We start from the raw sequence: 25,979 nt of genomic DNA, 5'->3' as shown, positions 1-25,979 counted from the left end.
TCCAAACCCCCAATTCCCATTCCAAAATTCCATTCCCAATTCCTCACTCTCCAAACCCCCAACTCCCATCCCCAATTCCCATTCCCAATTCCTCACTCTCCAAACCCCCAACTCCCATCCCCAATTCCAATTCCCAATTCCCCACTCTCCAAACCCCCAATTCCCATCCCCAATTCCCCTGCAGCCAGCGCGGCTCCGCGGCCGAGACCTTGACTCGGTTTAGGGACAAAATCGGGGTCCGGCCGCGCTCCAGCAGCGAGGCTGGGGTGGGGATTTCCCCCGGCCCCCCAAAATTTGGGGTGAGGCTCTCTTGGGGTCACAGCATGCGCAGGACGGTGTGGGAGGGACTCCCGCAAGGAGCCCGGTTTGGGGTTTTCCTCCTTTTCCCAGCGAGAGGAAAGCACAGAATTCCCCATGGGGACGGGTGGAGACGATCTTTAAAAAATTTAAATGGCATCAGCAGGGGGGAAAAGTATTAATATTTTTTTTTAAATATGAACGGGGTGTGAGAGAGACAGCAAGACGGGAAGGCAGAAAAACCTTTCCCAGACGGATCCGACCCTCCCCAACCTCTCTCCCGTCCCTTCCGCGCTACTTGCAGCGACTTTCCGCCGCTTTTTTCCGCCGCCGCTTCCCCGAGCATCCCCCCCTGCTCCCGGAGCGCCTTTCCCCCCCTTCAGATCTCAGCGTGTTTGCTCTTGACTTCATCCACTAAGTCAATAGTTTGGAGATGCCCTCATCCTCAGAGGCCCGAGCCCCCCGTGTCCCCTCCCTGTTTTCTGCGGCGGATAATGGCAGCCTTTTGTCGTGTAATCAAGCTCCCGAGGGGTTGGGAGACAGATATAGATTCTTGGCATTTGTCGGTGAAAATGAAAGCTGGATTAGGCAGAGGCGGCTGCACACTCCATGGTAAAGGACAACAACTATTCCCCCATTGAAAGTCCCATTCTGGTTTGGTTATTTTATCTCTAAAAGTTGTTTGTATTTCTAAAGTGGCCATTGAGGCACTTAGAAAGTGTAGCAAGCTGGAAAGCCGCGCTCGCCGTGAAAGGCGGGCGCACAAAAAGGAGCGGGGTGAAGGGGAGAAAACAGAGCGGGGAGGGGAAAAAAAATAAAATAAAATACAGGGGGACAGACGAAGGGGCAGGCAAAGGAGTTTAAAAAGATCAAATCCGACCGGGGGAAAGTTTAAAATCGCCCAGAAAACTCCGGCAGCCCCAGAGGAGCGAGGCTGCGGCGCTGCTTTTCTTCCCTTCCCAGCCGGGCAGGGGGAAAATCACCTCAATTTTTGGGGTTCCCTGCGGGTTTGGGGGTGCGGGGGTGGTTTTGGTCAAGCCCCGAGCCCGGCGCTGGGGTTGTTTTATCCCCTGGGGCTGATCCCAAGCGAGGAATCCCCGCTTTCCTCCCTGGCAGAGCCGCGCAAAAATTGGGGAATTTCTCTCTCCCCGCTCCGTGAGCCTGGGAGATTTTTCCCTCGGGAATGGCGGAGATCTGGGAGTTATTTCTGAGTTATTTTTATATCGTTTTCCCTCAAAAAAACAACATCCCTCGGGTTTCACCACCCGAGGTTGCGCCGGCTCTTCGTCTTTCCAACCCCTGCTGCGGTGAATTTGGGATGGCAAAAACCGCCTGGTTGGGTTTGTTTATTTAAACAACCGAAAAAAAAATAAAATCAACAACAAACCGGCAAAACAAACCGTCTGTCAAAGCCTGCAAACTTTCCTCCTCCTTTTGCCGAAGTTTTCGGGCGTGGAAATCGCCGCGATCCCGCTGCGAGCGCAGCGAGCCCCGCGCGGGGGAGGGTTTGGGCTGGAAGGAGATTAAGGGGGAAAAAACTCCGGGAAAAAAATAAAAAAAGCAACGGAGCAGCCAGGTACAACCCAAATATCCGCATTCCCAGGGAAGGAAAAGGGGGGAAAAAAGCTTCAAATAGCTCAATTTGCTGCTTTTCAGCATCAAACAGCATCTTCTGCGGGAGTGGGGACGGAATTTCAAAATCATTAAGTCGCCGCACGGGGGGGGGGACGGAAATCGCACTGGAATCCCACTGGAAAACGCCGGCCTGGCGCTGAAGGCGCGATAAAAATGTATAAATAAATAGAAATATTCCTAAAAGCAGCATTTAGGGCCGGGCAGGGGTTGGTGGGCATTAATCGAGGCCTTGGGGGCAGCGGCGTTTTCTTGTCCCCATCTCCATCCGATTTAAACAGCGCTGTCCCCTGGGTGTCACCGAGGTGTCCTTTGCACCCCCACCTCCTCCTTCCTGCCCTTAAAATCCGCCAAAACCCCCCCAAATTCATCGCGATGGAAGCCAACGCGCGGGTGGATTTTTCTCCGGGAAAAACCAAAACCCTGGCGGTCCCTGCGGAGCGCGGGAGTTCCGCGGGCGCTTTCAGGACCTTTCTCCCAACTCTGAGCCAGCTCCTCTCCCAAAGCTCCGAAAGCGGCTGCTGGAATCAACTTTCGCCCTTAATTCCCAATAAAAATGCAAATCGGCGCGTCCCGGCCGCGGGAGTAAAAAATAAATTAAATAAATTAAATAAAGGCCGGGGTCGCCCTGCCCTGGCGAGCTGGAGAGGGCAGCGGGGCCGGGGCGGTTTGGAAAATCGGAAAATCGCTTTTTTCCCCCCTCGGGTTTGGGCACGGTTTTCCACCCCCGCCCCCTCGCCCGGAGATGTCCCCGGGTCGCTTTGATCCGGGCTGGGGACAAAGGCGGCTCCGAGGGTCGGGCCGGGGCTGCCCCGGGCCGGGCAGCGCTGCCGGGGTCAGCCGGGGGCTCCTGCCAACTTGAGCAGCCAAACCCCGGGGGGGGCGCGGGGAACACCGAGAAGGGCTTTTCCTTTTCCTTTTCCTTTTCCTTTTCCTTTTCCTTTTCCTTTTCCTTTTCCTTTCCCTTTCCCTTTCCCTTTTCCTTTTCCTTTTCCTTTTCCTTTCCCTTTTCCTTTCCCTTTCCCTTTTCCTTTTCCTTTTCCTTTTCCTTTTCCTTTTCCTTTCCCTTTCCCTTTCCCTTTCCCTTTCCCTTTTCCTTTTCCTTTTCCTTTTCCTTTCCCTTTCCCTTTCCCTTTCCCTTTTCCTTTTCCTTTTCCTTTTCCTTTTCCTTTCCCTTTTCCTTTTCCTTTTCCTTTTCCTTTCCCTTTTCCTTTTCCTTTTCCTTTTCCTTTTCCTTTTCCTTTTCCTTTTCCTTTTCCTTTTCCTGTTCCTCCCTCGGGAGGCGGCGGGAAGTGGAGGGAAGGGGGTAAAAGTAGCACAAAGCACCCCGGAAACGTCCCTGGGGAGAGGGAGCGGCCTTTGGGATCAGGGAGGATCCTTTGGGACCAGAGAGGATCATTTGGGATCAGAGAGTTCTCTTTGGGATCAGGGAGTTCTCTTTGGGATCAGGGAGTTCTCTTTGGGATCAGGGAGTGTCCTTTGGGATCAGGGAGCGCCATTTGGGATCAGGGAGCGCCATTTGGGATCAGGGAGTGCCCTTTGGGATTAGGGAGTTCTCTTTGGGATCAGGGAGTGTCCTTTGGGATCAGGGAGCGCCATTTGGGACCAGAGAGGATCATTTGGGATCAGGGAGTGGCCTTTGGGATCAGGGAGCACCATTTGGGATCAGGGAGCACCATTTGGGATCAGGGAGCACCATTTGGGATCAGGGAGTGCCCTTTGGGATCAGGGCACGTTCTTGGAGGGGCACAGCAGGATCTCTCCGTGGGGCACGGGAGGATCTCTCCGTGGGGCACGGGAGGATCCCTCCGTGGGGCACGGGAGGATCCCTCCGTGGGGCACGGGAGGATCCCTCCGTGGGGCCCAGCAGGATCCCTCCGTGGGGCACAGGAGGATCTCTCCGTGGGGCACAGGAGGATCCCTCCGTGGGGCACGGGAGGATCCCTCCGTGGGGCACGGGAGGATCCCTCCGTGGGGCCCAGCAGGATCCCTCCGTGGGGCACAGGAGGATCTCTCCGTGGGGCACAGGAGGATCTCTCCGTGGGGCACAGGAGGATCCCTCCGTGGGGCACGGGAGGATCTCTCCGTGGGGCACAGCAGGATCTCTCCATGGGGCACAGCAGGATCCCTCCGTGGGGCACGGGAGGATCCCTCCGTGGGGCACAGCAGGATGCTTTTGGGGCCCAGGACGAGCCCTCAGTGGGGTGAGGGAACATCAGCCTGTGGGGCAGCGGGACGGCCCCAGTGGGGCAGGGCACAGCCCATATGGGGCCGGGCACTCTCTATGGGGCAGGGCACAGCCCATATGGGGCCGGGACACTCTCAGTGGGGCAGGGCACAGCCCATATGGGGCCGGGCACTCTCTATGGGGCAGGGCACAGCCCATATGGGGCCGGGCACTCTTCTCTCTATGGGGCAGGGCACAGCCCATATGGGGCCGGGGCTCTGTTCTCTCTATGGGGCAGGGCACAGCCCATATGGGGCCGGGCACTCTTCTCTCTGTGGGGCAGGGCACAGCCCATATGGGGCCGGGCACTCTCTATGGGGCAGGGCACAGCCCATATGGGGCCGGGCACTCTCTATGGGGCAGGGCACAGCCCATATGGGGCAGGGCACTCTCTGTGGGGCAGGGCACAGCCCATATGGGGCCGGGCACTCTCTATGGGGCAGGGCACAGCCCATATGGGGCAGGGCACTCTTCTCTCTGTGGGGCAGGGCACAGCCCATATGGGGCCGGGCACTCTCTATGGGGCAGGGCACAGCCCATATGGGGCAGGGCACTCTTCTCTCTATGGGGCAGGGCACAGCCCATATGGGGCCGGGCACTCTCTATGGGGCAGGGCACAGCCCATATGGGGCAGGGCACTCTTCTCTCTGTGGGGCAGGGCACAGCCCATATGGGGCCGGGCACTCTCTATGGGGCAGGGCACAGCCCATATGGGGCAGGGCACTCTTCTCTCTATGGGGCAGGGCACAGCCCATATGGGGCCGGGCACTCGTCTCTCTGTGGAACAGGGCACAGCCCTCTATAGGGTACAGGACACCCCAACATGGGGCGGGGGACATCTCTCTATGGGGCAGGACAGGGACAGGGGACGCCGCTTTCCCTATGGGGCAGGGGACACCTCTGTGGGGCAGGGGACACTTCTATGGGGCAGGAGACACCTCTGTGGGGCAGGGGACATCTCTATAGGGCAGGGGACACTTCTATAGGGGAGGGGACACCTCTATGGGGCAGGGGACATCTCTATGGGGCAGAGGACACCTCTGTGGGGCAGGGGACATCTCTATGGGGCAGAGGACACTTCTGTGGGGCAGGGGACACTCCCAGTGGGGAGGGGACATCTCAATGGGGCAGGGGACACCTCTATGGGGAGGGGACACCTCTATGGGGAGGGGACACTCCCCATGGACAGGGACACCCCTATGGGGCAGGGGACACTCCCAATGGGGCAGGAGACACTCCCAATGGGGCAGGAGACACTCCCAATGGGGCAGGGACACCCCTATGGGGCAGGGACACCCCCGTTCTGCCCCATGGGACCCCAGTTTTCCCTCGGCTCCCCGAACCCCCGGGGTCGCTGCGGGCGCGGGGGCGGCGGAGGAGCCCCGGGCCGGGCCAGGCCGGGCCGCTCCCTTCCCGGGAATTCTTTCCCAACGTTTCCCTGGGAAAAGCCACGCTCCCAAAAAACCCTCCACGAGCCCAAAAGCTCCGGGTGGTTCATGATCAAAAATTCATGGACCAGCGAGCCCCACATGTCCCCGCCCTGCCCCGCCCCAGAGAACCAGAGACACAGGAATTCCAAACGACATCCCAAATGACATCCCAAATGACATCCCAAATGACATCCCAAATGACATCCCAAGTCATATTCCAAGTTATATCCCAAACGATATCTCAAATGACATCCCAAACGCTATCCCAACACTGTTCCTAACGCTATTCCCAATTCTATCCCAGTGCTATCCCAATGCTGAGTTGTACAGCACTGCTATTCCCACTGCCATTCCCAACGCTATCCCAGTCATATCCCAGTGCTCTTCCCAATGCTATCCCAATGATATTCCAGTGCTATGCCAATCCTATTCCCAGTGCTATCCCAACACTATTCCCAATGCTATCCCAATGATATTCCAGGGCTCTGCCAATCCTATTCCCAGTGCTATCCCAACACTATTCCCAATGATATCCCAGTGTTATCCCGATCCTATTCTCAGTGCTATCCCACTGCTATTCCCAATGCTATCCCAGTTATATTCCAGTTATATCCCGATCCTATTCCCAACATTATCCCATTGCTATCCCACTACTACTCCCAATGCTATCCTAGTTATATCCCAGTTGTATCCCGATCCTATTCCCAATGTTATCCCACTGCTATTCCCAATGCTATCCCAACGCTATTCCCAATCCTATTCCCAATGTTATCCCAACACTATTCCCAATGATATCCCAGTGCTATCTCGATCCTATTTTCAGTGCTATCCCACTGCCATTCCCAACGCTATCCCAGTGATATCCCAATGCTCTTCCCAATGCTATCCCAATGATAATCCAGGGCTCTGCCAATCCTATTCCCAATGCTACACCAACGCTATTCCCAATCCTATTCCCAATGTTATCCCAACACTATTCCCAATGATATCTCAATTCTATCCCGATCCTATTCTCAGTGCTATCCCACTGCTATTCCCAATGCTATCCCAGTTATATTCCAGTTATATCCTGATCCTATTCCCAAAGTTATCCCATTGTTATCCCAATGCTATCCCAGTGATATCCCAGTGCTATCCCAGTACTATTCTCAGTACTATCCTACTGCTATCCCAATGCTATCCCAGTTATATCCCAATTATATCCCAATCCTATTCCCAATGCTATCCCAATGATATTCCAGGGCTCTGCCAATCCTATTCCCAATGCTATCCCAACGCTATTCCCAATCCTATCCCAACGTTACCCCAATTCTATCCCAATGCTGTTCCCAGTGCTATCCCAGTTATATTCCAGTTACATCCCAGTCCTATTCCCAGTGCTATCCCAATGCTCTTCCCAATGATATCCCAGTGCTATCCCAGTCCTATTCCAATGCTATCCCAATGCTATTTCACACGATATCGCAATGCTGTCCCAATGTCATTCCAATCCTATTCCCAGAGCTATCCCAGTGTTATCCCAATCCTATTCCCAGTGTTATCCCAATCCTATTCCCAGTGCTATCCCAATTCTATCCCAATCCTATTCCCAGTGCTATCCCAATGCTACCCCAGCGCTATTCCCAGTCCTGTTCCCAAGGGAGGAGCTGCCCCTGCGGCCCATGGCCGCTACCAGAGCTGCTCCCATTCCCATTCCTGCTGCTGCCGTTCCCGCTGCCGTTCCCATTCCCGCTTCCATTCCTGTTCCCATTCCTGCTCTCGCTCCTGTTCCCATTCCTGTTCCCATTCCCGTTCCCATTCCCATTCCTCCTGCTGCCGTTCCTGCTGTGTTCCCATTCCCGCTTCCATTCCCGTTCCCATTCCCATTCCCGCTCCCGCTCCTGTTCCCATTCTCGTTCCCATTCCCACTCCCTCTCACATTCCCACTCCTCTTCCCGCTCCTGTTCCCGATCCCACTCCCATTCCCAGAGCTGCTCCCACTCCCATTCCTGCTCCTGTTCCCAGAGTCGCTCCTGCTCCCATTCCTGCTCCCATTCCTGTTCCCACTCCCATTCCTGTTCCTGTTCCTGTTCCCGCTCCTGTTCCTGCTCCTGCTCTCATTTCTGTTTTCGTTCCCATTCCCGTTCCTGTTCTCATTCTCGTTCCCTTTCCCGTTCTCGTTCTCGTTCCCATTCCCATTACCATTCCCATTCCCATTCCATTCCCGTTCCTGCTCCCTCTCCCACTCCCACTCCCACTCCCATTCCCATTCCCGTTCCTGCTCCCTCTCCCACTCCCACTCCCATTCCCATTCCCATTCCCATTCCCATTCCCATTCCCACTCCGTTCCTGCTCTCACTCCCATTCCCATTTCCATTCCCATTCCCGCTCCCGTTCCCATTCCCATTCCCTCTCCCATTCCTGTTCCCATTCCCATTCCCATTCCCTCTCCTGTTCCCATTCCCATTCCCATTCCCATTCCCGTTCCTGGAGCCAGCCCAGCGGGAAGCGCGGCCTCACCTCTCGCAGTCCCGCTGGAGCCGCGGCCGCTGAGCTTTGTGGGCAGCCCCTCATTCCCACCGCCCTCGCCCACCTCGCCGTTCCCTCCCCGCTGGAATTCTGCTCTCAGCCCCGCTCGCTCTCCCCTCACCGGAGCGTCCCGAGGGGCTGCAGCTCCCCCCGAGGTCTTCCAGCCCTCCCTGAGGAGCTCCAAACCCACCCCTTGGAGCTCCAAACTCTCCCTGAGGAGCTCCAAACTCTCCCTGAGGAGCTCCAGCCCTCCCCGAGGAGCTCCAAACTCTCCCTGAGGAGCTCCAAACTCTCCCTGAGGAGCTCCAAACTACCCTGAGGAGCTCCAGCCCTCCCCGAGGAGCTCCAAACTCTCCCTGAGGAGCTCCAGCCCTCCCCGAGGAGCTCCAAACCCACCCCTTGGAGCTCCAAACTCTCCCTGAGGAGCTCCAAACTCTCCCTGAGGAGCTCCAGCCCTCCCCGAGGAGCTCCAAACTACCGAGGAGCTCCAAACTCTCCCTGAGGAGCTCCAAACTCGGCCTGAGGAGCTCCAGCCCTCCCCGAGGAGCTCCAAACCCACCCCTTGGAGCTCCAAACTCTCCCTGAGGAGCTCCAAACCCGGCCTGAGGAGCTCCAGCCCTCCCCGAGGAGCTCCAAACCCACCCCTTGGAGCTCCAAACTCTCCCTGAGGAGCTCCAGCCCTCCCCAAGGAGCTCCAAACCCTCCCCAGGAAGCTCCGAACCCTGCTCAAGGGGCTCCAAACCCTCTCCGAGGAGCTCCAAACTACCCTGAGGAGCTCCAAACCCAGCCTGAGGAGCTCCAAACCCTGCTCAAGGAGCTCAAACCCTCTCCGAGGAGCTCCAAACTCTCTCTGAGGAACTCCAGACTACCCTGAGGAGCTCCAAACTCTCCCCAGGGAGCTCCAAACTACTCTGAGGAGCTCCAACCCTCCCCGAGGAACTCCAAACTCTCTCCGAGGAGCTCCAACCCTCCCCGAGGAGATCCAAACTCTCCCCAGGGAGCTCCAAACTCTGCTCGAGGATCTCAAACCCTCCCTGAGGAACTCCAAACTACCCCGAGGAGCTCCAAACCCACCCCTTGGAGCTCCAAACCTGGCCCGAGGAGCTCCAAACCCTCCCCGAGGAGTTCCAAGGGGATGCAGCTCCCCACAAGGAGTTCCAACTCTCCCCGAGGAGCTCCAAACTCTCCCCAAAGAGCTCCAAACCCTCCTCGAGGAGCTCCAAACCCCCTCTGAAGAGCTCCAAGCCACTTTTGAGGAGCTCCAAACCCTTTCCTGAGGAGCTCCAAACCCCTTCCAAGGGGACACAGCTCCCCCCAAAGAGTTCCAAACCCTCTCCGAGGAGCTCCAAGCCCCTTTCGAGAAGTTCCAAATCCTCTCTGAGGAGCCCCATCCCCTTTCGAGAGGTTCCAAACCCTCTCCGAGGAGCTCCAAACCCCTTTCGAGAGGTTCCAAACCCTCTCCGAGGAGCCCCATCCCCTTTTGAGAAGTTCCAAATCCTCTCTGAGGAGCTCCAAACCCCTTTCGAGAAGTTCCAAACCCCGTCCGAGGAGCTCTAAGCCCCTTTTGAGAAGTTCCAAACCCTCTCTGAGGAGCTCCAAGCCCCTTTCGAGAAGTTCCAAACCCTCTCCGAGGAGCTTCAAGCCCCTTTCAAGAAGTTCCAAACCCTCTCCAAAGAGTTCCAAACCCTCTCCGAGGAGCCCCATCCCCTTTCAAGAAGTTCCAAACCCTCTCCAAAGAGTTCCAAACCCTCTCCGAGGAGCCCCATCCCCTTTCAAGAAGTTCCAAACCCTCTCCAAAGAGTTCCAAACCCTCTCCGAGGAGCTCCAAACCCTTTCCGAGGAATTTCCATCCCCAACCCGAGGTGCTCCAAGCCCCCCTGTCCTTCCCCACAGCCCCGAGGGCCGTTCAAGTGCACGGGTCATCCCGCAGAGTATCGCCACCACCACCACCACCACCACCACCATCACCATCATCACCATCACCATCACCATCCTCTCCACCACCCCCTGCCCCTCTCCGAGCCCGCTCCGCTGGCGGCTCCCGCCCTCCCCGCGCCCCCCGGCCCTTCCTTCCCCGCTCGTCCCCAACTGCGGGTGACAAATGTCTTTATAAAGTGGCATTAGTGACATCCAGCTCCTTTTGTGGCGCGGCCCCGCCGAGCGCCAGCCTCGGGATGAGCCGGGAGTGAGGAGGAGGAGGAGGAGGAGGAGGAGCAGGAGGGGTTTTGGGGAGGGGGATCCCCCGACCCTCCCTCTCCCCGGCAAAGCCGCATCCCCATCCCAAGCTCCCTCCCGGAGCTGCACCTGCGCTTCCCAACTCCTCCATTCCTGCTTTTTCCTGGGATCAGGGGTGAGGAGGGGAGCAGGAGCCCCCCAAAACCCAGTTCGGGGGTCTGGTCCCTGTCCTGCCCCCTCGGCGCTGCCCCGCTCGGATCCTTTCCGGACCCTCTCAGCATCTCCTCGCCCCTCAGAAACCCCAGACGGGGCTGAAGTTCGGGTTGAATAAAAAATAAAATCAAATCCATTTAAAAGGCGACTGAAACCGCGTGGGGAAGAGGAGAGGGAAGCGGCAGCTGATTGAAACGGGCTTTTCCCCCCCACTCCTTTTTAAGAATAATGCCCATAAATACGGAATATCCGCAAAGCCAGGTCTGCAGAGGGGCCTTGATTCGCTTTTTTAATTTTTAATTTTTTTTCTCTCTCTTTTGTGGCAAACGCAATTTTCCCAAAGATCCTTCACCCTAATGCCGAGTCCCTCCCCGCTGTTATGTGCGCTTTAAAACCCCGCCGCGGAAATTCCCCTGAAAAAATTTGGGAAAAGCTTCTCGTGGGGGTGGAATTTGGGGAGTGGGGAGGGAGGGTGTGAAACGGCGGCGGGGGAGGGGGAGGAAGGGGAGGTTAATCCGGGTTTAACGCCGCGATGCAGTCGCAGGACCAGGGCTCGGCTGATTGTGTTATCTCTCCCCAACATTTGGGTCTCCCATATTTCACCCAGCCAAATAGCTGCGAGGGAAAAGTGCGTATGGAGGCACTCCTGACGCCTCAGGAAAATATGTTATTAATATCTAAATAACTTCCCAATACTGTCTCTAAATCTCCCCTTCGCCACTCCAGATGATGAATTCGTTTGAAGTGTTCTCCCGTCTCATCTTCGCTCTCTCTCTCTCCCCCCTCCCCTTTTTTTCCCTTTTTTTTTTTCCATACCCAGGCTTATTTCAAACTGGTAAATATCTAATTCCTTTAACCACGCTGCAGACGCGTCTCTCCCTCTCCCGCGCGCAATTCCCGCTTGGAAAAATCCTCCACGGGAGAGCGAGACCCAGCGCGGCCTGCGGCTGCTCCTTGAGATGATTTGGGGTTAAAAGCGGGGTTTTTGGGGTTTTTTTTGGGGGGAGATCTGTCTGTTTGCAGCAGCCCCTGGATCGCGGGTTCCCCTCTCAGCCTCTCCTGCCTCCATCCACCCCTGCCGGCCCAATTAGGGCCCAAATTTGGGATTAGGGCGAGCCCTCCCCTCTTCCTTCCTGCGCGGCTCTATCGCGGCTCCATCTCCCCCCTTCGCCCCAAATTTGCTTCCTCCCCGCCCCGGGTGATGAAATCACCTCCAAAATTCTACAGCAAAGCGTTTCCCCTCCCCGCCGGGGCTCCCCCACCTGCCTCTGACCTTCCCTCCCTTTCCCCCCGCTCCAGGATGGATCCTTTTCTTCTCCCCCCAAAAAAGAGGGGGAAAAGGGAAAAAAGAAAAACCCCCCAAGCCCGACCGAGCCCCGGCTCTGCAACATCTCCCCGCTGTTCCTCCTCTCGCTGCCGCACCGGCGAGCCCCGCTCGCCGCATCCTTGTCTCAAGTTTGTTTTTTGCAACGCCTCGTGTTCGATGATTCCCGTTTATTCCCCTCTCCAGCCTTATCTCGCCTCCTCTCCCCTCTCCTCCCCGTCACACTCGATTTAGGCAGGAGTTTTATCTCGCCAACATTTGCCGACTTTGTTTATGTAGCCCAGGTTCCCGTTCCCAAAAGCCACTGTTTGCCTTTGTAATTGTTATCTGTGTTTATTGTTGTACCTCATTTGTCTCAGCTTTTTTTGTGACATGTAAGCTCCGTGTGCGCCCGCATCCAGCCCCCCCTCCTCCCTCTCCCTTCTCCCTGCGTGGTTTTTTTTTTTTTTCCTCTTTTTTATTCCTCTTTCCCTCTCTTCCCTTCTCCTCTCGGCCTGAAATATGCACGGAATAACTCAGCCTAAAGCCAATGAATTGCTTGACACCTCCCTATCTCTTCTCCTGCCCCCCATTATTAGAGCTGATCCCGCTCGCAACACTCACAAATCCCGCCTGGGCTCTGTTTGATTAGATTGCCAACCTTTGGTAATCCCTTGATTTGATGAAGTGTCTGCTGGCCGCCCCCCCGCGCCTCTAAACACACATTTACCGAGGAGCCGCCTGTTGGTTTTATCCCGCGCCGATTGTTCGCCGATCAATCGGCCCCGCAGCCCCGCTCCCCGCGGAACAAAGCCCCGGCCCGGCTCCGGGGGTCCCCCCGAGCTCCCTCAGAGCGGCCGGGACCCTCCGAACCTTCCCCCGCTCGCTGCGGATCCCCAAAATCCGGGCGGGAGCGGCGCTGGCAGCTCCCGGCTGGAATTGTCCCTGTCCCCCTCCCGCACCGTCCGCAGCCCCGGGAACCCCGGGCCCGCCGCTTCTTGCCCAAAATCGGAACCCCGATGCTGCTGTTCCCCCAAAATCGGAGCCAGGATGCCGCCTTTCCCCCCAAATCTGAACCCCGATGCTGCTGTTCCCCCAAAATCGGAGCCAGGATGCTGCCTTTCCCCCAAAATCGGAGCCATGACCCCGCTGTTCACCCAAAATCGGAGCCATGACCCCGCTGTTCCCCCAAAATTGGAGCCACGATCCCGCTGTTCCCCCCAAATCGGAGCCACGACCCCGCTGTTCCCCCAAAATCGGAGCCATGACCCCGCTGTTCCCCAAAATCGGAGCCACGACCCCGCTGTTCCCCCAAAATTAGAATCCCTATCCCGCTGTTCCCCAAAATTGGAACCACGATCCTGCCTTTTCCCCAAAATCACAGCCACGACCTGCTGTCCCCCCAAAATTGTAATCCTGATCCCGCTGTTCCCCCAAAATTGGAATCCCTATCCCGCTGTTCCCCCAAAATTGTAAACATGACCCCGCTGGTCCCCCAAAATCGGAACCCCGATCCCGCTGTTCCCCAAAAATCGGAGCCACGATTCCACTGTTCCCCCAAAACTGGAATCCCTATCCTGCCTTTCCCCAGAATTGGAATCCCGATCCTGCTGCTCCTCAAAATTGGAACCCCGATCTCGCTGTTCCCCCAAATTAGAATCCCTATCTTGCCTTTCCCCCAAAATCGGAACCCCGATCCCGCTGTTCCCCAAAAATCAGAGCCACGATTCCACTGTTCCCCCAAAATTGGAACCCCGATCCCGCCTTTCCCCCACAATCGGCACCCTGATCCTGAAGTTCCCCCAAAATTGGGATCCAAATCCCGCTGTTTCCCCAAAATCGGAACCCCGATCCCGCTGTTCCCCCAAAACCAGCCGAGAGCACACACTTAGCGGAGTGCGGAGGAGAGGGGGGAAGATTCCCTAAAAAATCCGTGTTTTCACCCCAAAAATCAAACCCGGCTGTCCCTGCGAGCATCCCCCGCACCCCGCGGGGCTCCGGGGGGGCAGGCCCGGGTTTGGGGGGACACTCCGGGGACCCCCCGCCTTTGGTGTCACTCGACTCCCCCCGCCCCCTCCCCAACCCAAAATTTGGGGGTGCCCAAATTCCCCCCCGCGATGGGGAGAGCGGCGCCTGCCCTCCCTAATAAATAACCACAACCCCAAATAATAATTATAATAATAATAATAATCAACAGTAACAACAACTCGCTCTTAACAAGGAGATATATATATATAAATAAACATATATTAAAAAAAGAAAATAAAAAAAAAACCCCAAAGTGAAGCCTCATGAATATCCGCCCAGGGCTAGCTGGAGTGAGCCGTTTAAAGATGAAAGTGCAAAGAAATAAAGGCTCAATTTAATCTGCCTTAAAACCCTTCAACTTAACGTTTGTGCTGGGAACTCAGAGAGTGAGTACTGATTGGGGATAAATACATTTCTTAGCATGCCTTGGAGCTATTACACCCTTCTCCAACACAGCTCCCTATTCAACAGCCACAGTTTTCATTACCAGCTCTAATAAGTCTTAACATTATTAAATGCCAAGCAGACGATAGAAAGAAACAGGCGCAGGGTGGAAGCTTTCTTTCCCACTTAAAAAGAGAGAGCATTTAGGGCTGTCTTCCCCCGGCTCCCCGCGAGGAGAACCCGCTTGGCAGCGGAAAAAAATAATAAAAAAAAAAAGATTAAAAATAAAAAAATTTAAAAAAAAATTTAAACAAGCAAAACAAAGTTTTTTTTTTTTTTTTTTTCGCCCCTTTCTCCCCGCAGCTCTCGCAGGGAGAAGTCGCGTTGGGCGCAGAAATGGAGAAAAAAAAAATGAAAACATTTTTTTTAAATCAGCCCCCCTCTCCTCCTTCCCTCAAGCCGGTTTGTTTTGGTGGGAGCCACCTGGAAATGAGAATTGGGCGGAGGGAGAAGCAGCTCTGAGGAGATTTTAATTGAGGGATGTAAATCGCGGTGTTTTCCGGCAGAAATTGCGGTTTTTTCGAGCAGAAACGCGGTTTTTCCCGAGCAGAAATTAGTTTTTTTCCCGAGCAGAAACGCGGTTTTTCCCCGAGCAGAAATTAGGTTTTTTCCCAATCAGAAATGTGTTTTTTTTCCCGAGCAGAAATTAGTTTTTTTCCCGAGCAGAAATTAGTATTTTTCCCGAGCAGAAATGCGGTTTTTTGGCGCAGAAATTTGATTTTTTTCGTGCAGAAATTGCGTTTTTTTCCCGTGCAGTAGCTGCTGCGTTTCCCAGCGCGCAGCCGCCGCCCTCCACTGCTTTACAAGCGGGCTCATCAATTATCTTAATTGGTGCCATTAAAACTTTCCCAGGCGTTCAAATCCGCCGGGGCAGCGGCAAATTCGGAATTTGGGACGCTCCTTATGGACCCCAAAAAATCCCCGAACCCACGCGATTTTTCTCGGGGGGATTTCTCCTCGGCGCGGCCATGAACGGCAGGAAATTGGGGCAAAAATGGGGATTTTTTGCGCGGGGCCGGGGGCTGGGCGCGCTCGGAGGGAGCGCGGCGCTCCACAGGCTCCGGCCGCGGGAATTTGCCCAAATTAGCCCCCTTTCATCCCGGAACGGGGGCTCGTGTTTCATTTGTCCGCGGCCTCACCCATGAAGGCAGAAGGGAGCGTTTTGTTTTGCCTCTTGACACGCACTCCTTGCGTGCTAATCGGGGATAAAAAGCTCCCCGCTCCTTCATTCTTATTTTTTTTTAATTTTTTTTTTCCCCCTCCCTGTTCTTTTGAGGACGCGCGGAGGAAAAACAAAACAAAATAAAATAAAATCAAATAAAAACAACCAACCCGGCGCTTTCAAAAATAAAAGATATTTTTTTCCGAGCGGCGAGCCTGGTTGAAAACACAACTTAAACCCCCCCCCAAAAAAAAAAAAAAAAAAATCTCCTTTCCCTCCCTCGAATAAAATTAAAAACACCCCGAAAAGGCGAGCGCGGGGGGAGCTTCTGGAGGACACAAAGGCCCCGATTTACAAATGAGCATCGCCCCTCTCCCAAATCACAGCAACATTTTGCAGCGTCCAACGGCTCGCCCTTTCTGCAGCAGCCGCTGCGATAATATTACAAAACTATCTAACAGCAGGGAGTTTTGAATAATTTATCTCCCTTTCTTCCCGTGCTCGGCCCTTTGTCCAAAAGTTTTTTCTCCTCCTCGCGGAATTTTGAATGAGAATGGACGCGCCCTCCCTCCCCCATCCCTTTACTCCGTTTTTAAGGCAGCCTCGGGTTTTTCCCCCCTTTACCCCCCTTTCTTTTTTTTTTTTTTCTTTCCCTTTTTCTTTCTTTTTTCCTATTCTTTTTTTTTTTTTTTCTGTTTGCTTTTGTGGTCAGGAATCTTTTCCTTATAAAGCTTCAATAGACTCCAAGGTCTTTGTAAGTGAAGTTCATCCTCAAGGTTGGGAAAAGAAGGGGAAAAAAAAAAAAAAAAAAAGGATAGGATCCTTAAAAAAAAAAAAGTAAAATCCTTTTTGTCACCTTCATTTCCAACTCCCGTGATGGGGGCTCGGGGGAGCCTTTTCTGCCTCAAAATTCCCCCCACGTGTCCCAAACTGGGAGAAATTTGGGAGCGGCGATGCCACAAATCCCCCAAAATCCCAACTCCGGCTCAAGCCCAGCCCGTCCTCGCTTTGCAGCAATTCGGGAGAAAACCGGAAAATCCCAACTCCCCTCTGCCCGGGACTTCCAAAATCACCGTTTTCCCCCAAAAATAGCCGTTTTCCCCCAAAAATCACCTTTTTCTCCAAAAAATCACCGTTTTCCCCCAAAAAATGCTCTCATTTTGTGCCCGAACCGAGCTGCTCCAACTGCCCCTTTCACCCTGCCGGATCTCACGGATGCGCCCTCAAAATTCCACTTTTTTTTTTTATTTTATTTTTGGATTTTTGGAACCGCCATTCCAGTTCCCACCCCCCGCATTCCCAGCTGGGAAAATTTGGGATTTTCCTGGCAGCGGGAGGGAAACGCCGCGTTTGGGAGGCGATAACGGAGCCCCGCCACCAGCGGCCTGGCTCGGAGCCTGCGCCGGGATCGTTTTCCCTGGATCATTTCCCCTGGATCGCTTTCCCTGGGTAATTTTTCCCAGGATAATTGCGGGGTGCAGCACCACTCCGGGGATCCCCCTCCTCCCCGTGTCCCCTCGTCCCTAATTGATATTGATCGGCGCCATCGGTCACCTGTCAGCCCCGGTTCCAGGGGACCACTTAGGCGAAAATCTGTTTAACAAATTCATTTACGGCCTCCGAGGTGCCTCTCCCCCCCTCCGGCCATTCCCGGCCCTTTTTTTTTTTTTTTTTCTTTTTTATGGATAATTGATCCCGAGCAAAGCGCCGACAGCTCTTCCTCCTCCTGGCAGCCCCGCTCCCTGCAGGGAATTTTTTTTATTTTTAATTTTTTTTTGGGAAGAGCCAAACTCGGCGGCTCCGGAGCCACCCGCGGCGTGTCCCCGCTGTCCCCCCACGCGCGGTACCTTTGTCGCCCAGGATGCCGTCGATGCTGTGCTTGGCCTTCTTGTCGCCGTCCTCCTCCTTCTTGTCGCAGTCCTCGTCCTCCTCCTTCTTGCCGAATTTGATGCGGAGCACGCGGCTAATCGAACTCACTAAACCTCGCGCAGGCAAAGGCAGAAAGGCGAGTATAAGCTGCGGGGAAAGCGCCGGGAGCGCCGCTCCCCTCCCGCGGGCAGGATCCTGCCGAGCCCCGGGGCTCCCGCAGCGGGCTCCGCTGGCGTGGCCCAAAATCCCGCATGAGCCATCCCCACGGGCTCCGTCACCCCGCAATTCCCAAATTCCCCACAGCGGGATCTGCTGGTGTGGCCCAAAATCCCGGCATGAGCCATCCCCATGCATCACCCCGCAATTCCCAAATTCCCCACAGTGGGATCTGCTGGCATGGCCCAAAATCCCGGCATGAGCCATCCCCATGCGTCACCCCAGAATTCCCAAATTCCCCACAGTGGGATCTGCTGGCATGGCCCAAAATCCCGGCATGAGCCATCCCCATGCGTCACCCCAGAATTCCCAAATTCCCCACAGCGGGATCCTCTGGCGTGGCCCAAAGTCCCGGCATGAGCCATCCCCATGGGCTCTGTCGCCCCACAATTCCCAAATTCCCCACAGTGGGCTCCGCTGGCGTGGCCCAAAGTCCCGCATGAGCCATCCCCATGCATCACCCCGCAATTCCCAAATTCCCCACAGCGGGATCTGCTGGCACCCCCATGTCCTAAAATCCCGGCATGAGCCATCCCCACGGGCTCCGTCACCCCACAATTCCCAAATTCCCCACAGCGGGATCTGCTGGCATGGCCCAAAATCCCAGGATGAGCCACCACCATGTGCTCCGTCACCCCACAATTCCCAAATTCCCCGCAGCGGGCTCCGCTGGCATATCCCAAAATCCCAGGATGAGCCATCACCATGTGCTCCACCACCCCACAATTCCCAACGTTCCCATAGTGGGATCCGCTGGCACCCCCATGTCCCGAAGTTCTGGGATGAGCCATCACCACGGGCTCCATCACCCCAGAATTCCCAAATTCCCACAGCGGGCTCTGCTGGCGTGGCCCAAAATCCCGGGATGAGCCATCCCCACAGGCTCTATCGCCCCACAATTCCCAAATTCCCCACAGCAGGATCCTCTGGCATGGCCCAAAATCCTGGGATGAGCCATCCCCATGTGCTCCGTCACCCCACAATTCCCAAATTCCCCCCCCAGCTCCCTATCCCACAGCAGGATCCTCTGGCATGGCCCAAAGTTCTGGGATGAGCCATCACCACGGGCTCTGTCACCCCATAATTCCCAAATTTCCCACAGTGGGATCCACTGGCATGTCCCGAAGTTCTGGGATGAGCCATCCCCACGCTCCGTCACCCCATAATTCCCAAATTTCCCACAGTGGGATCCACTGGCATGTCCCGAAGTTCTGGGATGAGCCATCCCCATGCTCCGTCACCCCAGAATTCCCAAATTCCCCCAGCTCCCAAGCTGGGATGGAGCTCCGGGCCTGCTCTGAGCCACCCCAAAACCTTCAGGGACCTCAGAGCCCCGCAGGGACCCCGGACCCCAAAACCGTCCCTGCAGGCCGAGCTCCTGGATCTCGGGATCTTTCGGGATCTCATGGATCCATGAATCCAGTGGATCTCAGGACCTCGTGGATCTCTGGATCCACGGATCTAATGGACGTCCAGGGGTCTCATGGATATCTGAATCTCATGGATCTCTCAATGTCTTGGGATCTCCTGGATCTCTGAATCTCATCGATCTCCAGGTCCCTCAGGATCTCCTGGGCTTCTGAAGCCCTTGGGATCTCCTGGATCTCTGAATCCCTCAGGATCTCCTGGGCCTCTGGATCTCCTGAATATCTGAATCTCATGGATCTCTGAATGTCTTGTGATCTCCTGGATCTCCGAGTTTGATGGATCCCCAGATCCCTCGGGGACTCTGAATCTCCTGGCTTCTGAATCCCTCGGGATCTCCTGGATCTCTGAATCCCTCAGGATCTCCTGGATCTCTGAATCCCTCGGGATCTCCTGGATCTCTGAATCCCTCAGGATCTCCTGGATCTCTGAATCCCTCGGGATCTCCCGGGTCTCTGAATCCCTCAGGATCTCCTGGATCTCTGAAATCCCTCAGGATCTCCTGGCCTCTGGATCCCTCGGGATCTCCAGAGTCTCTGAATCCCTCGGGATCTCCTGGGCTTCTGAATCCCTCAGGATCTCCTGGATCTCTGAAATCCCTCAGGATCTCCTGGATCTCCGGATCCCTCGGGATCTCCACCCCATGGGGACGTTGCTCTGCAGCCCGCACAGCGCCAATCCCAGCGGGACAAAGCCAGCTCCCCTTTCCCAATTTCCCCCTTTCCCCCTGGATTTGGGGGGAGCCTCTGGGGGTCTCCCCCTGCCCCAGCATCCCCGGCTTCCCACGGAACCGGGAAAAGCTGGGAAAAGTCTTGGTTTGGCTTCATGTTTGCAGCCAGCGGGGCACAAATCGCCGCCAATCCCGGCCTTTGCTCGGGGGCTGACTTCCCCCCTCCACCCGAGCAGAGCCAGGAGGGATTTTGGAAGATTTTGGGAATCCTTTCCCGCGGGACAAGCATTCCCCGCAGCCCGGGGAGTGTGGCCAAGCTGCCTTCTCACCTGAGGGCACCGTGCTGCGGTCGCAGTGGCCGTCCTTGAGCAGCCGGTCCCGGATCTCCCAGCTGAACATCCCGGGGTTCTCCCGCTTGTATTCCTCGATTTTCTTCTCCACGTCGGGAGTCGCGACCTGCTTTTGTGCCCAAGCGGCGCCGGGGATGTCCCCGCGGGGAGGAAGGGACGGAGAGCAGGGGAAAAGCGCTTTTAATTCAAAAGAAGCAGCGCAGCCCTGCCCTGCCCGGCCGGGCTGCGGGGTTTGGGGTGGAAAAGAGGGAAATAAAGCTGGGAAAAGGCCCCGCTCCCCCAAATCCTAAAAACGGGGTGTCTGGGGGCCAGGGGAGACGGCAGGGTGGGATTAAGCTGAGCTCCGGGCAGGCGGTGCAGGGGACACTTTTTTGGGGTGTTTATGGCATTTCTTATTCCCAAAACCTCCCGGATTTCCCGCTGCCCACATCCCGCCGGCATCGCTCCAACGCGCGCCACTTGTTGCACGTGGGAGCCACAAAAAAACCCAAAAAACCCGCTTGAACCCATTCGGCACCTCCAGCTCGAGGAGGCCAAAAATCTCAATTTTATCAAAACATTTAAAAAAAAAATAAAATAACGCCGGGAAAACTTTTTGCCCCCCCCCAAAAGAGGCGGATTTTCGGGGACGCGGTGCCCGCAGCGCACTCACCCTGGGCTTGCTGCCGCCGATAGCCCCGGGCCGGATGGATCCCGTTTCTTGGTAGCGGCAGAGGATTTTGGAGACGCAGCCGTGGGAGACGCGCAGCTGCCGGGAGATCACGCAGGGCCGGATGCCGTGGTGCGCCATCTCCACGATCTTGTGGCGGATGTGGTTGGGCAGCGGGCGCCCGTTGATGAAAACCCCTCCGAGCTGGTTCACCCTGCCCTGGCCCAGCGGCGTGGACACTGCGAGGGACAGAGCGGGGAAAATCCCCCCAAAAAAAACCCAAAAAAAAACCCACGGGGAAAAGTTAAAATACAGAGGAAAATCCAGCGTGTCCTTCCCCGCACCTCCCGCTTCTCCCCCGGGATTTGGAGGTTGGAAAGAAGGGGGAAAGTGTCGCCCGTGCCCCGCGCTCCGTGTTTATCCCGGTGTTTATTTATTATTTATCCCGCTGTTTATTTATCCATCCCGGTGTTTGTTTATCCCGGCGCCACGCGTGAGGTTTTCCCACGGAAAGTGGGAAAATTAAAAATCCCCCCACCCCGAGAGGCGCGCCCGTCCCCGAGACACCCCCGGCGTGTCCATGCCTGGAAATTCGTCCGGATTTGGGATTTCGCACCTTGCTCTGAAACCCTTCCAGGCGTTTAAACCGCGAGGAGATCCAAACCCGCACAACAAAACGCTCCCAAAACTTCCCCTTTCTCCCCCAAAAAAAACCTCGCCTCCATTTACGGAGCTTCGCTTTCAAACAAACTTTTGGAAATCACCCCTGAAACACCCTCGGGGAGATTTTTTTGGGGCGGTTTTGGGGGTTTTTTTTGGGCTGCGTTCGGAGGGGATTTTACCCCGCGGCCGCTTCGCCGCCGCCTCTGCGGGCGCGGGGGCAGCGGCGGCTCCTCCGCCCCCTCCCCAATTTATCGAACACCTCGCGCGGCAGATCTCGCAGATTAATACGATTTCACAGGCTGGAAATTAAAGCGAAAAAGGAGGGGAGGGGGCAGAACTCAGCTGGGTAATTTGCGCGAGGCTGGAGGGGGCGAGCGCCAGGCGAGGCGAGGGGGGCGGATTTTTAGGGGTTTTTTATTATTATTATATATATAATTTTTTTTCTCCCCCTCCCTTCTCTCGCTACAAAGAAAAGTCGATTCCAGAAATTGCCTGGCGATTTAGCGAGAATCATGCACCGCTAATTCCGAGTCACTTTGGCCGGCGCTCCCTGGATGTATCATTATCGACAGATAACACTCGAGTGGCCAATTTTACATTCAAGAGCCGCTAAAAGCGCCGGCCGCTCTCTCCTTTCATTATTCCCAGTCATGTTGTGCAAATATTGTTGTAATCCTTTGATCCTTTCCCTTGCCGTCTGTTTTACTTCATTTGCTACAGAAAAGCACTTCAGCAAATCCCCGCGCCCTGTGTGTTTTGCAGCCTGCGTGGTTTTCCGCGGGTTTGCGATTCGCCACTTGAGCACGGGCGGGATGAAATTTTCCCCGCTTTTAATAAATGCGGCCAGAGGGGTCCCGGCTAGAAATTTGCTTTTTTTATCTCTCTCTCTTTTTTTTTTTTTTTTTTTTTTTTTTTTTTTTTTTTTTTTTTTTGGGAACGTGTGTGACAAAGGCACGGCGGAGGGAGGATGGGTGACACTCGGCGAGGTGACAGCTCCCGAGTCCCGGCCAAGGACATCATCCCGGCTTCCCGCTGCTCCCCCGGATCAAGGTTTTTATTCCTATTTTTCCCCTCCGAAAAGTTAAATCCCATCAGTTTGTTCGTTTTTTTCCCCCCGCCGCTTTGGCGCGGAGGTGAAATTGTCGGGTCGTTAAAAAACCAACCCGCCAGAAAAAAAAAAAAATTCCAACAAAACCCCCCCCCAAAAGCAGGAGAATCTTCCCCAAAACCATCGCGGGATACCCGGGAATGTTGGAAACACGGGAAAACAGCAAAGCAAATCCCGGGAATTGGCGGCGAGCGCGGCGGGAAGGGGCCGAGTACGCGGGGTGAGAAGTTGGGAGAATTTCGGGAACCCCCCCAGGAGCGGAGCTCAGCCGCAGCCCGGCCCCAAGGGCCCCGCGGGCGATTCCAGAGGGATGGAGCGGGCTTTTAGGGATGGAGCGGGACTTTTCCACACCTAAAACCCACCCCAGGTTATTCCAGAGGGACGGAGCAGCGTTTTTAGGGATGCAGCGGCTCTTTTCCAGACCTAAACTTCCACCCTGGTTATTCCAGAGGGATGGAGAGGCGCTTTTCCATTCCTAAACCCCCTGCCCAGGTTATTCCAGAGGAATGGAGCTGCTCTTTTCCAGACCTAAACTCCCCCCAGGTTAATTCCAGAGGGATGGAGAGAGGCTTTTCCTGACCTAAACTCCCCCAGGTTATTCCAGAGGGAAGGAGCGGCGTTTTTAGGGATGGAGCGGCGCTTTTCCAGACCTAAAACCCACCCTGGTTATTCCAGAGGGATGGAGCATGGCTTTTAGGGATGGAGCAGCGTTTTTAGGGATGGAGCGGCTCTTTTCCAGCCCTAACCCCCCACCCAAGTTATTCCAGAGGGAAGGAACGGCATTTTTAGGGATGGAGTGGTGCTTTTCCAGACCTAACCCCCCAGGATTATTCCGGAGGGAAAGAACGGCATTTTTAGGGATGAAGCGGCGCTTTTCCAGACCAACCACCCCAGGATTATTCCGGAGGGAAGGAGCGGCGTTTTTAGGGATGAAGCGGCGCTTTTCCAGACCTAACCCCCCAGGATTATTCCGGAGGGAAGGAGCGGCGTTTTTCCAGCCCCAGCCCTCCCCGGGCGCTTCTCCCGGTTTTCCAGACCTACCTTCCAGCGGGAAGCCGGTGCGGGGGTAGTTCTGCCCCGGCGCCGGGCGCATCATCCGCGGCACCGTCCCGGGCAGCGCTGCCATGGTCGGGGGGCGGCGGCGGCCGAGGGGCTCCGGTACGGACCGGGGCTGGGGGCAACACCGGGCACAACCGGGAGAGCTGCGGGGCCGCCTCCTCCGACCTTCCCAGCCCTTGCAGCGGCTGCAAAACAAGGGAGAAAATCTGGGGCTCCGAGCGCGGAAAAAAAAAAAAAATTTAAATTAAAAAAAAAAAAAAAACCCGACAACGATTCGAAAAAAACAAAAAATCAGCGGAAAAATCCAAACGCTGCAACGCTCGGGATGAAAAGGGTGGGGATAGAGGGGGGATCACCCACCAGAAATTCCCGGGAAAGTTTGGGGGTTGTGTCCCGAGCGGCCGCTCCGCTGGAATGTCACCGGGAGGAGCAGGCACAGCCAAAGTTGCCTGGGAGCTGGGCTGGGCTTGGGGCTGGCTCGGGGCTGGTTTAGGGCTGGTTTAGGGCTGGTTTAGGGCTGGTTTAGGGCTGGTTAAGGGCTGGTTTAGGGCTGGTTCGGGGGGCAGAGCGGGGGGAGCCGCGGCCCCCCGGATTCGCTCCGTGCGCTGCGGTTCTTCCTCCTCGCGGCGCGGTTGTGGCAGCGCTGGAGGAGGAGGAGGAGGAGGAGGAGGAGGAGGAGGAGGAGGAGGAGGAGGAGGAGGAGGAGGAGGCTGAAGTTGCTCCGGCGGGGAAGTTGGGGCGGTGGGAAGGACGGGCGGGCTCTGATAGGCTCCGGCTCCTTTCTTTGATGGGAAGGGGGATCTGCGCCCGGCCCCGGCACCAATGGGAGCGGAGCCCCGCGCTCCTTCCCAGAGGTTTTTTCATTTTTTTGAGATGTTTTTTGCTCATTCTCAGCCGCCTCGTGGAAAGCTGGGGTGTCCCTCGAGCGGGTGGGAAAGATTTGGGGTGAAACACAGCAGGAAAAAAAATCAACATTTGCGGGGTTGTGGGTGTTTATGGGATTATTTTTGGTGGTTTTTTTTTCTGGAATTTTTTAGGGTTTTTTTCCCCCCTAAGAAGATTCCAGGAGGGAAAAAGCGGGCGGGGCATGTGTTGAGACCGGCTCGGGGTGGGGGGAATTGCGGCGTGGATTGAAAAATGAAATAAAATAAAATAATGCAAGTTTTAAAAAAATAATGGAGGCAAAATAAGATTGAAAAAAAAATAATTAAAAAAAATTTTAAATAACTTCAAATTCGTGACAATGAAAACGAGCAAAATTAAAGTAGCGATTAAAAGTTTAAAATTCAATTTTTTTTTTAATATTGTGAGAACTTTAAAAGAAACCCAAATGAAATAAGAAATAAATGGAATAACAAGAAATAAACGCCATAAATAAATAAACTGATTAATTAAATGCCCCCCAAGAAGCCCACTCGAGTTTGGAGCCGCTTTTCCCCCTTTTCCCATCCCTCCCTGGCGGGGTGGGAAAGGCTCACCCCGACCCGTGGGGTCGATTTTGGGACGGGCTCAGCGCCCCCACACCTTGCCCATCGCAGAGGCCGCCCTCATTAATTAACAGCGGCGTTAATGACGGGGCGGGCTCGGAATTCCCGGTTTTCCCCAAAAGCTGCGGGGCTGGGGAAGGAGCGCGCAGCGGGACGTGACGCCGGCGCCGGCGCTGCCTTTTGTTCGCAGCTGCGAGAGGGACCCGGCCCCGCCGCCTCCGCCGCCCCCTCCCCAAAAACCCGCCCGGAGGGCAGGCCCCCTCCCCAAACCCGGCCCCAAACCCGGACCGAAAACCGGACCGAAAATCGGACCGAAAACCGGACCGAAAACCGGACCGAAAACCGACCCCAAAATCGGCCCAAAAACCGGACCGAAAATCGGACCGAAAATCGGCCCCAAAACCGGACCAAAAATCGGACCGAAAATCGGCCCAAAAACCGGACCGAAAACCGGACCGAAAACCGACCCCAAAACCGGACCGAAAACCGACCCCAAAACCGGACCAAAAATCGGCCCCAAAACCAGCCCCAAAACCCGACCCCAAAACCCGACCCCAAAACCCGGCCCCAAAACCCGGCCCCAAAACCGCCCCAAAACCCGGCCCCAAAACCCAACCCCAAAACCCGACCACAAAACCAGCCCAAAAACCCGACCCAAAACCGGCCCCAAAACCGCCCCAAAACCAGCCCCAAAACCCGGCCCCAAAACCCGACCCCAAAACCCGGCCCCAAAACCAGCCCCAAAACCCGGCCCCAAAACCCGACCCCAAAACCCGACCCCAAAACCGGACCAAAACCCGGCCCCAAAACCCGGCCCCAAAACCCGGCCCCAAAACCCGGCCCCAAAACCCGACCCCAAAACCAGCCCCAAAACCCAGCCCCAAAACCAGCCCCAAAACCGCCCCAAAACCAGCCCCAAAACCCGGCCCCAAAACCGGCCCCAAAACCTGACCCCAAAACCAGCCCCAAAACCGGCCCCAAAACCTGACCCCAAAACCAGCCCCAAAACCGGCCCCAAAACAGGACCCAAAACCCGACCACAAAACCCGGCCCCAAAACCCGGC

At 55.7% G+C, this 25,979-nt stretch overlaps 1 protein-coding gene across 1 annotated transcript in view; it reads right to left on the bottom strand.

Annotated features, from left to right (window-relative positions):
- Positions 1-24,082, bottom strand: part of PAX7 (paired box 7) — a 71,050-nt gene extending 46,968 nt beyond the window's left edge. Inside the window, exons 1-5 of the mRNA XM_077788249.1 lie at positions 23,789-24,082; positions 23,411-23,613; positions 20,602-20,837; positions 19,929-20,058; positions 17,267-17,395 (exon numbers count right to left, since the gene is read on the bottom strand). Coding sequence (XP_077644375.1) covers positions 17,267-17,395; positions 19,929-20,058; positions 20,602-20,837; positions 23,411-23,495 — 580 coding nt within the window. The 5' untranslated portion in view covers positions 23,496-23,613; positions 23,789-24,082. The remainder of the gene's footprint in view (positions 1-17,266; positions 17,396-19,928; positions 20,059-20,601; positions 20,838-23,410; positions 23,614-23,788) is intronic.
- Between the last annotated feature and the right edge of the window lie 1,897 nt (positions 24,083-25,979).

Source organism: Lonchura striata, chromosome 24, assembly GCF_046129695.1.
Source record: "Lonchura striata isolate bLonStr1 chromosome 24, bLonStr1.mat, whole genome shotgun sequence".
Taxonomy (NCBI): Eukaryota; Metazoa; Chordata; class Aves; order Passeriformes; family Estrildidae; genus Lonchura; species Lonchura striata.
Note: the sequence above shows the minus strand (reverse complement) of the source record. Positions and strands in the feature narration are given on the sequence as shown.